Genomic DNA, 16,267 nt, shown 5'->3' with positions numbered 1-16,267 from the left:
TTCTAGTAACGTGCTTCTGAGAAGAGCGTGGCCCTCCTCTACACCCTCCTGTTAGGGAGTAGTAGATAGCATTAAGGGCTCTCCTAGCAGAGCATTACAGAGCAAAGAGAACCTCACTGAAATGAGACAAATGGGGGCACAGCACTTCTTTGTAGTTTGGGGATAATGTGTGTGTGTGTGTGTCTTGGTGGAAATGAGTTACCTTGACACACACTTGATATTTTTTTATGTGGTTTCTTTGTGGTATGTCCGACTTCTAATCATACCTTTCTTTGCTATGTATATGCACTGAGGACAGAAAAGAGTTATCATGTCACCCCCATCACTACAGTATCTGAGACTCTGTCAGTGCTAAATGGTTACTCCTTGGAAAAAAACCCTGTGAGGCAGGACAATTTTAATGGGAAATGAAGATTAATTATATATCAAAGTTCTTGCTGAATCCGAGACCAGTTTCTTAAATCTTGGAGAGTGCATTAACCACAGGGATAGTTTTGGCTTAATGGAACCATGCATGTGGTCAGAGGGCACCTACACTTCCTGAAATATGAAAACATCTTTCTCTTTAAAAGATGATGCCACGCTGTTTAGATTTGTCTCATTTTAGATGCATGTGTGATCCAAAAAGTGATTCAAATGCTCGACTTGCTGTTGGACTGATTCTTTTAAAAGTGGCTGGAGGATGAGATACCAGCAGGGTTTGCAAAAGCAAGCCAACCCAGGGTGCTGGCAGGATGAGTGTCAACGCTAGCTGGTGCTGCAGAACACGATGGCGACTTTCTCCATCACGGCAAGCAGTGAAGGCTGTCATTTCTGTGCCAATGCTACTTTTGTGTTGTTAAGATCACCTGCTGGCTGATAGGTAATCACATTGTGAGGACACTTGTGTTGAGTATAGGCTCGCACAGCTATAGTTTCCTGTAGGCTGTGTGTCTTGGGATGTGTTATTGTGCAGCTCCTTGATACTGTGAACACAGTTTTTGGTATACAGCCTGAGTGTATATGGTTCACAAAATTACTATTTCATGTAATATGCTAATAGCTCAAATAATAATAGAGTGACATTGTTCCTAACTAATACTAAGGGTTAAATTGAGAAGTGGCCCAGCTGGTTACATGTCTTGACAGTTTTTACCAAGAAGTTAAAGTATACAGCCCTTACCATGGACTCGGCTGAAAGATAGCTACTGTGTATTTAACTGCCTTAACTTACTCCGCTCATTGGAAGATCAACCTGTGTACTGAAGAGTAGCAGTTCCTGTCACTCAGAGCTATCTGAAAAAGATGTCAAGCGTAGTATGTTTTTGATGACCTGATTTCATACTAATAGGTAGAACAGTAGATCAGTGGGGGTCCAGTGGCACAATTTACATATTTTCTTTCCAATGTGTCACATAGAAGATGAGCCTAAGGTCAACACCAGTATAAGAAAAATGCTGTTTGTTCCCTAGTTAATCATTGTCTTGACATTTGGTGCTGTGCAGAAGTTGAGGTGTGCAGCAAATGGCACTTTTGGCCTTTGTATTCAGTGGTGTCAGGCTGAGTGGTACAAGCTTTTAAGTAAAGCTTGGAATAACTGATATGGTCGGTGCCTTATGGGTTTCTTATAGACTCTTTTTGCATGCTGTTTAGTGTGCTCTATGCTGAACTTCATTTACATACTTGCAGACATCGATGGAAATCTTTCTATTGATTTCTGTGAAACAAAGGATGTAGTTTCTTAGGCATTGGCTAACTCCTGAACAGTAGTTTACTACTTATAACTACAGAGCTGAATGAAGAGTAGTCTTAGCAAAACTTGTCATAGGGAATAATGAAATAGTTGCTTGCAATTGTAAAATAGTTATTTTCTTACAGGGAGATACATATTAAGCGGATGAGTGATGCAGGAAACACAGCTGGAAAGTGCTATTGCATTATAATTGAAAGAAACTATATTTTGTCATTGTTCAGTGGGGTACAGGCTATTTAACATTTTATTTTATTATTTTTTTAATAGTGAAGAGCCTAAAAGATATTTAGGGTTATCTATTAATGGGGGGGGGGGGGGGGGGGGAAATGCAGCTTTTGCAATTCTCTTAACGTCACTTTTCTGTCTTGCAATCTGTGGCTAGTGTTTAGTTTCAAGGTCAAACACACAATTTTTACGGTTATGTGGCCCCCCCCTTTTTAAATTTTTTCTTCTTTTTTCTTCCCTTTCTGTGAGCTGCTTTGGGAAAAAATAATTGAATCCTTTTCAATGAATATAAGAAGAAGAATTTTTCATAAGCGTTTTGTTTTGCCCTATCTCTGAAAAGGGAATTGTTTTCACTGGAAATCAGCTGAAACTTCCTGCTCAGTATTTCTGAAAATACCAAGCAAAGTGAGCAAGAGCTTTGACGTACGTGACTGCCACACTGGAGAAATGTTTTGAAATGGGAGTCATGCATGTTTTAGAGTTGCATCTAAATGCATCTGGCATTTATGAAACAGTTTGGACCCAATGAGGAGTGCTAGAGTGCAGTCTTTACTGTTTAGGCTAACCTGAGTAATGTTACAGGACTATACGTGTCTGGTGCCTTTTTTCACTGCCTCTGGTGCCATGCGCTAAAGGTGTGTATCAGCACTTGATGGACCTGAGAGGAAGTTGTGCAAGTGCAGAATGCTATGAATAGCATGCTTGACTGTGTAGAGAAGTTGTTCCTGTTACCAGAACAAGAAAATGGATAAAACTAATTCCTGGCTGTTGTTTGTAAGTCTCTGAGATACTTCAGCAGCATGTGGGGAGATTGAGATAGAAATTAACTAAAGAACATTTTGCGTGTGAATTACTGATGTCCAATGTTAGAAGAATGTGTTGCGGTGTTTTGGTTTTTGCTTGAGAGTTTTTTTTCCTTGAGGCAGGTGAACACTGTGACATTTCAGATGTGTTTTGTGAGGTTCCAAGTTGCCCAGTGAATTTAAAGGTACCAGAAGTAAATTTTGTTTTAAAAACAGCTATCATAAGCACAGAGCATTAGCCACATCATCCTGCCTGCCTTTTATGTGTGGTTGGCCTGGCTTATAATTTGAAAAGGTTTTATACGTACCTGGTAGTCTTTCTAAAGAGCATCTTTGTGGTTTAATATAAGAACTGGCAATGATTGACTTCAGCTAGGACAACTTCTGTCCCTAGGCCCTCCCTGTAGCCAGGGAAGGTAGAGGCAGATTTAAAAGACCTCTGTTAAGTGTCCATTAGGTGTCCTTCTCTCCAGAATTAGCCTTTCTCTGCTGACTGAGGGGCATGCAAGAAAGTCTGGCCCTCTCTGAAATAAAGATAGTCCTTGTTATTGTCTACTGGTGCGATGTAACACTCTGCAAACAAACAAAAGAAAAAATAGAGTGTGTATGGGATTAATCCATCAGAGGACAGACCCACAAATTCTTGACAAATAAGTGGCAAACTACAAGGCATCTTTCTATGTGTACTACTGAATTCATCATTGCTTCAAACATCTTTACTCTTAGGTAAAGATACCTTGTATGCAAGAACCCTCTTGCCATAGTATGGGTAGAAGCTGAAGTTGAATCTGCTGTATTATGGTGTTGCAGGATTTCTTTTTCGGAATATTACAGATGCACAGAATGGTGATAATGGAGCATGTTGATAATGAACTAGTCCTAAAAATTTACAGATCTGGAGAACAGACAAATACCACATAATAGTTTTGAGAATGCTGGTGTACATTTTGGCAAGTCCTTCAAAAATGTAGGTGAAGGTTTCCCTTTCCTTCTATCACGTTTATTTTAGCAGGAGAATCTTGTACTTTCTCCCCTGTCTTCTGAAGTTTTCCACATCTACAGATACTGTGTGTGCATTTAATAAACAATGGCATATACTTAAGGTGCTGATTTTGAAAAGCATACTGTAGTGTCCTTACCTGGCTTTTGGTAGAGTCAGAATGCCTGTATTATTTTTTTCCCCCAAAACTTGATGAAATAGAAGTTATGGTGTATATCAATAATTGTTAGGTGCAGAAGAGTAAATTGTAGAACAAGATGCTGTTCTGATTGCAACGAATACCAGAATAAGCATATCTAATCATATAACCCTAGGTTGTGGAAGTATTTGAGTTGGTCAGCAGTAGGTTAGGTCTCTGCTTTCCCCCTTGCTGCATAAGGAATGTTATCTCTTGTAGTGGTACGGCTGGAGCTTTGCTTGGTGCCTCTGTTGGGCAAGAAGGTAGGAATTATGACATGAACACTGAAACTCTCATCCTCTGGAACTGATGGTGCAGGAGACAGAGAGATGCTGTTTCCAGGTGCCTAAAATAACCACCTGCTGGGCCTGATTGCAGGTTATCTTGTGCATCTCCATCTAGATGCAGGTGCTGTAACCTTCTTCTGTCTGCATCTGACTTAATGCTTCTCTGGACCTCAAAGCTATATTGTAATTCAAGTGATCACCTTTTTTTACTTCTTCAGGACCTTCAGCTCAATGTTTAATCTTTTTGAAGAGGTTTGAAAACATATTTCTGAATGATTTAACTTTTATTATTCACTGGTTTGGCAGGAATAACAAATGGAGATTACTGAAATACTGCAAGAAATTCTAGTTTTGTGAGATACCCAGGCCATGGAGTTTGGAAAGAATATGAAACTTCTGAAAGGTTATCCAAATGAAAGCCAGTCTTAGAAATTTATTTCTCTGACATGCCTAGAGGCAAAACTAGACATGAATGTATCAATGTACAATCATTCTCTTATAAGAAATGTGGTAGTATTCTTCAAGATTAAATGCTGTGCCAAAGGAAATGACTTGGGTTTTTATTTCTTCTCAGTAATCTGGAAAGTATGCCATGGGAGCAAGCAGGAAGAGGTTGTTTAATGGAGGAAAGGAAGAAGAAACTGTTTGGAAGGGGTGCAGAGAGACGGCACTAGCAGCAAACGTAACCCTCTTGGTACTGTGCTGTGTTCAGCAAAGCTTAAGGACTGGATTTTCTGAGGCACTTGCTGTTTGCCTAACTGTGTGCTCCCATTGGAAAGAGTGATACGGTGTCTGATGTGTCAGTGGTAACAGAGTCAGGCCAACGCTTGCACGCTTTTCAGATGGTGTTTTCAGATACTTTCATTTCTGCATTTATGACTTCAGCATAGATGAAAGAAGTGGGTAGACAGCTGCGACGCAGCAGATCTATCCAAAATCTAATGGGACTTAAAATCTTTCCTGAGAGCACCATGCTGAAAGAAGTTCAAAGTAATTCCTCTTTATCCTTTAGTCTCTTAAAAGGCTGCCAAAAGTGAGTAGGATCTGGAATCAAGGGGGGGGAAAGTAAGACTGCAGGCAAAATGTTGGTTGAGGCAAGAGTGTTGACTAGCTGAAACCAGATGTAGAAAGACGAGTGTGTAAGTCTGGTGGTTATGTTCCCACTTTAGATTAAGTCAAATAAATATATGCATCAGGCATGGACTGATTCACAGCTCTTGAAGTTCTGAGTCTATTTGGGTAGTAGTTCCTTAAGCAGTTGCTGATCTTCTATGGCTTAATGCACTGTGAGGTGGAGTCTTTGGAAGGATGGCTGTGATTTTAACAGCATTGTTTTGATGCTCCTCATCCTGGTTAACAATACTTAAGGATGCAAATACAGGTGTCAGATACAATCAGCCAAGGTTGCTGAAAACAGCTGTGACCTGTAGCACATAAGCAAGTTGACAATGTTGAGAGCTGAAGAGTAACCTTTGCATGGTATCTATGGTGTGTTGTCTAGGAAAATGTCACTCTGTAAGTCAAAGCTACGAATGGGGAGGGCAGTTTGCCAGCTGTTTTAGTAAGGACTACTAGGAAAAGAGCAGCCATACTGCACACAAGAGAGGGTCCACCCAGCCTGTTATCCTCCTCGTTATGACAAGGAAATGAGGTTATGACCCCGACATCCAGATACTATGCCTTGCTTCTCAAGCTCATTTGCCTATTCTCAAGGCATTGTTTCTGCCCCTGGATCCACAACTACACCACCCTTTCCCCTCGCACCCATGTGAGCCAGGGCTGTGCTGGGCTCTGGCTAGGTTCTGGCTGTACCCAGGGAGGTGAGTGCTGGTGCTAGGGGCTGCAAAAGCTCACCTGCTGGAGGACATCAGAAAGTTCTGCAGGCTCTGGGCTTGCACTGCTGGCCAGGCTCTGGCCTCTTCTGTGCAGGTTTCCAAGAAGTTCAGGAAAGCACAGGTGGCTGGACTGCCAGCCCAGGAGTGGGCAAGTGCTCAGCACCCTTATTCTTTAAGCTGCCCCAGCTACAGGCATGCAGGGTAGGTCCCAGGGGCAAGGATGCTCTAGGGGCCACATCTCCTGCACCCCCTTGAGAAGGCATCAGTAGGAAAGGTGTAAAGGGTGCTGCCTTTGTGTCTTGGCTTGGGGGAAGCCTCTGAGGTGCAAAGTGTCTGGATCCCATGGCCAGGTCTCAAGACTCAGACATTCCTCTCTCATGTCAACCGTTTTGCTGTGCTCTCTGCCTTCCAGGCGGCTGCTAGGGCTCCCTCCAGGCAGTCCCTGTGCTGAGCAGAGCAGGCCTGCATGGCACTGGCTGCTTGTTCCTACTGCAAGCCATAGGGCAGTGACCCTCTGTGAACACCTGCTCTCCTGGCCACCAGTGGGTCTCTGCACAGGTGATGTTCAGAGCCAGGGACTGTACTTGACCTGTCCTCTCCCAACCTGTGGAAACCCAGGTCTCGAATTAGCACTGAGAGTGCAATGAGAGGCAAGGATTTGCCTGAAAGACAGGACTGTAGTGAAGTCCACGACCTGGCTGCTTTTCTGTAACTCCTGTTTAATACTCTGGCTGGCTGAGTGACTGTGCTGGGGCAGGGTTTGAACAAAACGGAGCATAAGGCAAGGCAGCCCCATGGAGGGAGCTTGGTGCCCTGAGTCTGCTGGCTGCTGCCATGGCCCAAGAGGAACAGCTATTGCTGTGGGCAAAGGCAGTGAGTTGTTCTACCCATACCACGAAATGAGGCCTAAAACTGATGGTGCCTGATGTGACAAATGTAGCAACTGAAAAAACTTAGATGCGTGAAATGGTATGTCAGCAGCTGGGGTGTAACTGAACCTTGTTTTGTTGATCAGCGTATTTGCACATCATTTAATTCTGCTTATTGCTTTCACCTCCTATCTTCTTAATGGGAAGGGTAATAATTTCCTTGAAGGAATTGGTGAGAGGTCTGTAACTGGTGGTAAATTAAATGGTATTCCATTTCTGATTTTGCAAGATGCATTAAGAGGCACATTGGGGGAGTAGTAAGCACAGTTCACCTGTGATCTCCTCATTGTTTTTGAAAAGTTAGTCACATATTTCTGCTTCCTTCTTAAGTTTTTCAAAAGAGTATTGTTTCCTGAAAAGGTTTGTGAACAGTCTTTCATGGCCCTTCTGCCTACATATGTAATGAGTGTCTATCTTTGTAAGAATTTTTTTGTTTTTTAAGCTTGTTATGAGCAGAAATACTGTTGCTCACTGACATCATACTGGTGGCAACCACGCTTTCTTCAGGGGGGTAGCTCACAGAAACTTGTGTTCAGGTACCAGAGATAAAAGTAAAAACAGCATTTGAAGAAAAAGGAGGTTGATGAGGGAATGTTTGTTATTTCTAAGCTTTTTCAAATGCTTTAATTAAAAACAATAAAATATAGAAATATGACACTGAAGAGTGACTTCTCATTTCTGCTGTATGCATTACTTATTTTCTACAAGTAATGTGCCCTTGCATTATTTGAATAAATACTAAAAAAAAAGACTGTAAATTCTTTCTGCAGCCAGAAGAATGATGGAAGTTAGAATCCTTTGTGCATCGTCCCTTTGCTTTTTCGGTTGTAGATACAGCTGTGCTAACACAATACAACGTTTGAGTTGAGAGTTCTGCCTGGCACCGATGATAGTTTTCAGACTGAGGCTCTTATTTGATAGATCTTTCAAAGTGATACTGTGCTTAGTAGTGTCTGTGTCCCTGGAAGTAGCTTTTCAATTAATTTCTCAGAGGAAATACTTTCAAAAGGAAAAGCTAAATTTTGCCAAGAATCAAATAAGGTCAGAATAATTAGACAAACCAGAGCTTTGTAGGTTAGATATGAACGTAACCCTCTCTATGAGGTAGTGCAAATGTGCTAGAGAGCAGGAAAATGAAATGCATGAGGATGCTTAAATTTGCTGAGAATCTGAAGTTCTGTATAAATCTCTTAGCATATTTTCAAGCGTAGGATTGCATTTTAAGGTTTTTTTCACATTAAAAAAAATAAAATGTATTTATCTTTCCTTTGTCTAGTTTCCAGTTTAACCCACCATAAAATGAGTTCACTGAATTAATTGTAATGCTTTTATGCTATAAACTGCTATTATATTTTGATTACAATATGGTGCTATTCCATGGGTTTTCAAGCACGTACCTAGTAGGCTCTACGCAGCTTCCATACATTGCTTTTTATGAGACCGTAGTGACTGTATTTCAGCTCTTTACTGTACTCTGCTACTGGCAAAGTGGACGGCCTAAGGGCTACGTTGACAGGTATCAATCTGTGTTAGTCTTCTGACATCAGCTGACCTTTGCCAGTTTATACTTAAGACCTGGACTGGTATTTTCTCCTGTTCTTCCTTGGCTGCAGAATAGTAAAAACATTTTTTGTTTGCCTAAAGTAGTGTCTGTGAACGTCTATGCTCAGTGGTTGCATGGTCTTTACAGACTGAGGATGAAAGAGGACAGATGGTTTCTTCAGTGGGATAATTTATGCTTAAAATACAAAAAAGTGGGTTCTTCTGATTCTGTTGATTGGCCAGCAGAAGGAAGGCTGCCGATCTCTTCCTTTAGGGACAGCATTAATGGAGTCTTGCATCTATCCTTTTGTCAGTATCTGTAAAGAGAGACTCTTTTCCTCAGTCAGATCTTGTTACGTTGACCAAGAGATGAATATCATAGGAGCTAGGGAGCAGAAAGCCAGTGCAGCTGTATAGCATCGGTTCCTTAGGAAACGGAGCAGAGGTGGGTTAAGAAGGATTGTGGGCAGGGAATTCTTAAGTTCCCCGGATTGCTGTGGCCTTTGCTTTCCAGCTCAGGGGAGGAATGCAGACTGTCTCATCTTTGCTGGGACTTCTAGCTAGAGAAAACGGGGTGTTTTGCTTTGTAAAAGCAAGACTGGAATGAGAGGATTAAAGGGAAGGATCCTGAGAAGTCCAGGAAGACAGTGATTGGCACTACTGTAGTTAAGTATATGACCATATGAAATGCTAAATAAAATTGCAGGCTGGGGAGGGGGGTGGAAAGTAGGAGCTATTTTGAGAAGATGTCAGAAGCCTCATTTACATCCAGGTACCTGAATGGTGGTTTGGTGTTTCTGTGTAAATGAAAGCCAGGAGGAGGAGGGAATGGAAGAAAGAAGATGCAAAGCACCAGTTTTTTTGAAACATACTGCTTGTGTGGATGTCAGCATCCACGGAGTAGCATTGCATTTCAGAGAAACTTGCCAAGCAGACAAACAATTCCTTTTCCTTACTCTGTTCTGTCCTTGACACACACGAGCTTTGTCTGGGGTTTGAGGAGTTGTGGGGAGATGGTGCTGTGTACAGGACAGACTCGTGCTGCTGGAAGTGAGCCGCCCACGTATCAGGGTGGCAGACAGTGGTCTAGAACCTGCTGCCCTTTGTGAGTGGAGAGCTGTGGAAACTGCGAAGTAGGTGAAGTACTGTCCACTTAAACGGGGAAGAGGCTACCTTCCAGATGGCTAGGCAGAAGTTCACATGAATTATACAGTGAGTTGGCTCCTGCAGCTTGATGGCATTTTCAAATGGGTCTCTGAGGAGTCACCCAGGCAATGTCTAAGTACATCTGCCAAGACTCTGCCTCAGTCCTTAAAACAGAGGAAGGAGAAGATGCTCGTCTGCAAGGTACATACAGAAAACAAAATGCTTTGCTGTCTTTCTCAGCCCAGCTTCCTAATCAAAGGAAGGAGAGCTTTTGGTTCTGACAGCTTTGCACTGTCCAAACTCAACACAGACAACTTCAGAACAGTGGTTTGTCAGCCTGTTTTGGCTCTGAACAAGCATCAGGTGTGGACAGCTATGCGGAGAAACAAGACCTGACAACAGGTTTGGTTTTTGCAGTAGTTTCTGTGCACGGTGTGGAGGTACCTCCAAGTGCCAAGGTGGGACATGCATAGGGGCCCGCCCTTAGCTTTTGGGGTGTTTTACCCATGCCCTGGCCATCTGGTTTTATCAGCAGATCATAATGTCTATTTGCATATTGGATGGCATATGCACCAGAAAAACCCAACAAATGCAAAAAACCCCTCCGAACAGCATTGTTTCCAACTGTGCTGATTTAATCAGAAATGCTAAAACCCCATCAAATATCTAATAGTATTTAGGTTACCCTGAGTGAGTTTGAAATTATACTGTAACCGCCAAGGGTAGCGTGGATTGATTCACTGGCCGTGTGGAGAGCAGAGACGAGCAAGGACCTGAGCTCAGCTGAGGCTCACAGTTGTGGTCATACAGACAGCAATAATATTACATAAATAATAACAGCTATGGAAAAGTTTAGAGCTTCAGAATCTGTTACAAGCAAAATAATTGGTGTCTTGTTTGAGGCTTTCTTCTGACTTTTAGTCATACTGCTTTTTGAAGGGCAAATTGTACGTTTGCGTTCTGTATGTTTGAGTGTGGATGTTTACAAACTTCTGTTTTGTAAAAAGATGAATGTAAAAATCGTGGCATGGTCTCATTTTGATAATAGGATTGCATGCGGGCATCCTTGTGGTTAAATTAAACAATATATTTAAAAACATTACATTTCCTGTGAGGGGGTCATTGTTTGCCAATTGAGTGATTAATAACTAGAGACTGGAGATGCATGTACAACTGTGTAAACTTGCTTATGAACCCCTGATGTAACTCATTTAAAATCTGTGTGTTCTTTCCGTAGAATTGAATTTGGTGTAGCCATTAAGAGGATAGCATCAACTTGGAAAGTTAAATTTTTATTCTAATTTCTTTTTGGGTTTATTGGGTCTCCATCCACCTCAAGTCTTTCAGGTGCAAGTTCCTTTTTCAGAATTCATTGAAAGAAAACATATTTATAATTAAAAAACTGGTGTTATATGGCAACTTTCAGATTGTTTAGGACAGCTAATATCAAATAATAAAAGTCTTTAAGATGTCTGATGCTCCCCAGAGTAGAACAACTGTTCTGTACCCTTGTGCATACGCCAAATGAGGACACGGAGCTCAACTGATTTAACGGTGCCTGCAAACATACCTACTTCCCTGGACTTCAGCCACTTAGAGGACTGGTGCAATCAGGTTATTTAGAAAGACTGTAAATAAAGCAACACAGATCCCAATGCTTTAGAGCCCCATCAAAAACTTATTCCTTTAAATACACTGATTTACAAAGAAAGTTTGGGGGTTTTGTTGTTGTTTGGTGGGTTTTTTTCCCCCACAGCACTGATTTTTGTCTTCCCTTGGTTGTCCTCTAGTGTTTGGCTTTCACAAGAATGCAGAATTCAGGGTTTTTCCTTAAACCCTCAAAGTCTGCAAACTGCCTGGAAAACAGGCTGGTTCCCGAGCTTCCTGGCGTGGCTGCTTTTTAACCAGACTGTAAGTAGAAAAATGTAGCCTTTTCTGGAGCTGATGTGGTATGACTCCTGGCAGCAGGGTGAACAATTTAAAACCTCCTGCTATGCTTTAAAACCAAGATAAAATGTTTTTGTTCCTGCTTCTACCTCTCACCCTTGTTTACTACTTGTGCTTACCAAGGCTTTTCATTTAACCCTTTTTTCTTTTAAGCCTCTCCTTCCTCCTTGGCTCTATTTATTACCCTTGTGATGCCCTCTCAAAAGGCATTTAGAGGGGAGAAGAAGAGAGGGAGAGAGTGTGTATGTAATTGGGTTTTTTTATTGTTGGCATTCTCAGTGCCAGCTGCTTTCTTTTGCTCAAGCTCCATCTGCAGCCATGCCATTGAACTTGGTTTTCACTTGTTAACTGAACTTCCAACATAACTACCTGCTATGTGGTCAGTAAATATGAGTGATGAGAAGAGTTAGGCTATTTACATGGGGATTATAAGCTCACTGTTAAAAATCCTAGGACTTCTTATCAGTGGAACTTGGCTCCTGTTTAGTTCAGAAGTTTGTTCACCAGATTACTGGTGTGAATTCCTTGTGACTTGAGAGGAACTAACCTAATCAGCTGCAGACCGCCTCCATCATATTTCCTATTATGTGCATATCTTCTAGTTACGCTGTAGTATATTCTTCTGGGTGTTTGAAACTGTTCATTTGGTTTACCTGAGAGTGGGAAATACAACTTCTTCCTAACTGCATCTTCAGTTTCTCACTTGGACTTGTCTCTTGGAAGACTTAATTGCATTTTAGGAAATTCAAGCAGGATTTTTTTGGGAATGTTTAGGGGTTTTTTTGTTTGGGGTTTTTTGTGGGGGGTTTGGGGGATTGGCTTTTTGCATTCATAGTAATGTATTTTCTCCCTCTTGTGTGATTTTTTTTTTTTTTTTTTTTTTTAATATTTTCCCTCCTGGTCAGCCTCATTAGTACTGTAATATTTGAGCTGATTGTAGTGACATCTAACATTTAGTTATATTTGTACTTCAGGCTGAGGTCAAGCAAACAAAGCGATTGTTACGTTGTAGCATTCTTTTTCTAATGAGCACATTAAAATCTACTCACAGCTACAGGATCAGCTGTGAAGAGAAGGGAGAAACATGGTGCTGTGAGTAGCACTGTCTTTTTGGAGCTATTTATGGAAAAATAATAGACTGAAGGGGTATGTCAGGACTCTGGTAAGAAATAAGTGGCACAGTGGTGTTGACGGAAAGGGTTTTGGCATAAGTCTTGTTGTGACTGTTTCTGTGACTTAGAAAGGAAATTCCTACAGACTGGACTAACCATTAAAAAATGTCCCTGCTTCTAGGAGTTCAAGGCACACAGTGGAGTCTTCCCGGGGAAGATGTCATCTTTGACAATGAAAGCCCATTGTCTGGACAAAAGAGGAAGCTTCTTTAAGGTAAATGGGATATTTATACAGGACATAGAGCACGTTTTATGTGAAATGAGTGCTGCGGAATGTGCAGTACAGTCCATGTTATGTAGCAAATCTTTTCTGTAAAATGGGAAGTGTTTCACTGAGCATCTCTTTTTTTACAGGTGGTATTTGTGGTTAGATTGCCACCCAGTTATTTCATGTGTATATTGTTTTCCTATACGTGGAATAGAGTATTTGGTGTAAAACAGCTTGTGACTTTCTTTGCCGCTAATGCTGAGAACATAAGCTTTATTATGCATAGGCATAAGATTATTAGATCTTTCATATACTGGATTTATGTAATTTAAAGTTGCAGTACAGGTCTATGTTTTCCCTTACTGGGTTGAAAATTGTTTTTTATTCCTTGCCTATTTTAAGAAGATTTGGCAGGGGCTTTGTAGAGGAATGAAGCTGGGTTAATTAATCTTGATAATGTACAGCTGTGGGCTGGCTTCAGGGGCAGTGGGTTGGCTGATGTAGACAAGGTGCAGCTGTGGCTGGTTCTGTTAAGGGGTTGGACAGCCAAGGAAGAGGGAGCAGCAGAGAGAAGAGGGAGAGCGTGCCCGGGGGGAGGAGAGACAGGAGAAGGCAGCAGAGGGACTGGCATGAAGAGTATGTTGGTATGTGGTGGTAAAAGACCTTGTTGCAGCTGGCTGGTTTGGAGAGTGCTGCGACAGGGCTCCTTGTTTGTTTGTAATCTGAACACTCACAAAACTCCTATATTTGTATTCTCAATGTGTCTTTCAGTCCTTTTTGTGTTTTGGTGTTTTTACTTTGTTGATTTTGTTTTGCTTTTCTTTTGGGTTTTGTTTGTTTTCTTTTTTTAAAGTCTAAGTGCATCTTGTTTGAAATACACAAGAAGCTGGTCCTTAGCTCACTGCCATACTCTTAAAAATCCAGAAAGGCAGATGTCTGCATCTTCGGGTGACTACATACCTTAAAGGAGTCTAGCGCTTTCTCCTTTGAGATACTCAGCCCAGTCTCCTGGATGATACAGGCACAGAAAGCTACTGGTTCTGTCTGGCATGGGCGTGCTTGTAGAGAGAAAACAGAAATAATTAAGTTTAGTATTTGTGTTATGGTGCCTGTTTTGAGATGCCGTGTGGCTTACAGAACACCTAATACAGTATGTTCCATTGAGAAATAAGTTTCAGGTGAGAGCTCTTCTGTCTTATACCAGTTCGATTCCATCACAGAATAGAGCTGATGCATGGCAATGCACGAAAAGGGCCGGGAAGGCAGGATGCAACATGTGCTCTCCTTGTGCCTATGGGAAGCACCTGGGAGCACAGGCACGGGTGGAGGCCTCTCCAGGCTTGAGGTGGTACTCAGAGCTGCAGGGAGGTTGAAGCACCTTCAAATATTCCCTGGAACTCTTTAGAAATGCTTTATTCCCTGGGTGTGAACACCTGATTTTTATTATTTTTTTCTGCCCCACTAACCTTATTACAGCTGGAAAATGGAACCTTGACGAACTGCACAAGAAAGGATGTACTTCAGATTGGCTGCCTGCAGTTATTAGATTTTGTGCGTCTTCTGTGATCATTTTCACTTCTACACAGTTATAAATCACTTCTGTGTCCAGGTTCTTATGTCAAGGATTGAACCTGATGACTTAATTTTGCTTTTTCCCAGTATTTCCTGCAGTGTTAACTTGCATGATCGGCTCCAGATTTGCTCAGCAGTAGTAAGTTAGTTTGGCCATGCACTGCAAAACCAAGCATGGATCACCATGTCCTCTCTTCCACCTCCTGTTCCAAATGAGGTTTTCTTAAGGCTTTAGGGGCTGCAGTGAGCTTACTATTTTCTAGGGGAACGTGGGGATGTGTTTTGGTATTTTTTATGTGACAGAGAGAGACTTTAAGCAGTGCAGAGATTTTGGAGAACAGTCATCTTTCAGGTTGGCATGACAAAAAGTGGAGGTGCAGTAGGAGTTACCAGCATGGTTTTCAAAAGACAACCAAATCCTACTAACTGTATATTTATATGTAATGGAGGGGGTCTGGAGGCAGTGTTTATTGTAGGGCAGGTGGTACTTAACATTTTCTTCCAGAGAAAAGAACTAGTTGATATGAAATGTAGTTAACAAAGTCTTCGTGTGCACTGTGTGAGTACAGCTGTGGACACTATATACTTCTAGAAAGCAGGACAGGGACAGTAGTGTCCAGGCAGTGCTACTGTATTGAAAATATGCTGACCTACCAAATTCTGGTCCTACCACTGGTCAGGAAGATACATGTATTTTTCGTGATGTGAGGAACAGAGTGAACTGTCACATGGACCAGCTTGGGATCAGGGTTCAATACAAGAGTTGAACTTGTCTGTTGTGCATTAGGATTTTGCTGTAATGCTGGGGTCGCAGTAGCTGTCTTGCTGGACAAGGCTTTGCTCTAAGGAGCAAGCAAAATTTACGGATGCTTCTGAGCACTGAATTAGCTTCCCTTAGAATAGTCATCGCCTGCTGTAGTTTCTTCTAGTGAAAGATGCCAATACTTGCTGACATCTCAGCTTATAGTAAGAAAAAGCATACTGCCTTTTTATTTTTCTGGTATTGCAGCAAATGTGATTGACCAGCCAAAGCTCTTAAGTAGTGACAAGCAGCTGCCGCTTTACTGACTCCTGCCTGCTCTGCTGCTCCTCTGCTGTCCTCACAGGTCCCATGCTGCACATTTCAAGCGTTGCTGTTTCCCTTTCCTCTGGGACAGAAATGCCCTTCTTTTGCTGCCTGAATCTGACCCTTGAAGGGGTAGGGGGTGGGTGTTCTAGCAGATGATAAATACACTCATGATAGGGTACAGGCAAAGGGCAACCAAGTAAGTGGTGGCAGGTGCCTTTAGCGCATGGAGAGCTATAATGAGCGCTGCTGTAGTATGCAGGACCAGTTTCTCTGCAGCTTCATAGTACTGTTCATAGTGACATGTAAACACGTTTGTTTTGTGACTTGTGTGTTTTCTTCACCTTAAGGCAGTCTTACAAGGCCAGTTGTTAGGAAACGAATGATCAGCACTGCAGTGACAGCATGCCTTCCTCTTCGGCTCACTCAGAGCTTCATATGATCAGCAATAAATGAGGTCTCCTGCTGACAGGAACTGCTTCTCAGTTTTGCAGAACACTTCTGCTGTGTCTCATACCTCATTAGCACAAACATTAACCTTGATTGGCAGTCCATAGCCACATAGCGAGGATGGTCATCTATTCAAATCGTAGCAAGAAATGGTGTTGGTCATGAGGAATGTTTT

At 41.9% G+C, this 16,267-nt stretch overlaps 1 protein-coding gene across 7 annotated transcripts in view; it reads left to right on the top strand.

The window, feature by feature from the left end:
• Positions 1-16,267, top strand: part of RIN2 (Ras and Rab interactor 2) — an 85,052-nt gene that overhangs the window by 16,613 nt on the left and 52,172 nt on the right. For all 7 annotated transcript variants that reach the window (XM_040612237.1, XM_040612235.1, XM_040612236.1 and 4 more), the window contains exon 2: positions 12,918-13,010. In XM_040612237.1, coding sequence (XP_040468171.1) covers positions 12,954-13,010 — 57 coding nt within the window. In that variant the 5' untranslated portion in view covers positions 12,918-12,953. The remainder of the gene's footprint in view (positions 1-12,917; positions 13,011-16,267) is intronic.

This window comes from Falco naumanni, chromosome 12 (assembly GCF_017639655.2).
Source record: "Falco naumanni isolate bFalNau1 chromosome 12, bFalNau1.pat, whole genome shotgun sequence".
In the NCBI taxonomy this organism is placed as follows: domain Eukaryota; kingdom Metazoa; phylum Chordata; class Aves; order Falconiformes; family Falconidae; genus Falco; species Falco naumanni.
Note: the sequence above shows the minus strand (reverse complement) of the source record. Positions and strands in the feature narration are given on the sequence as shown.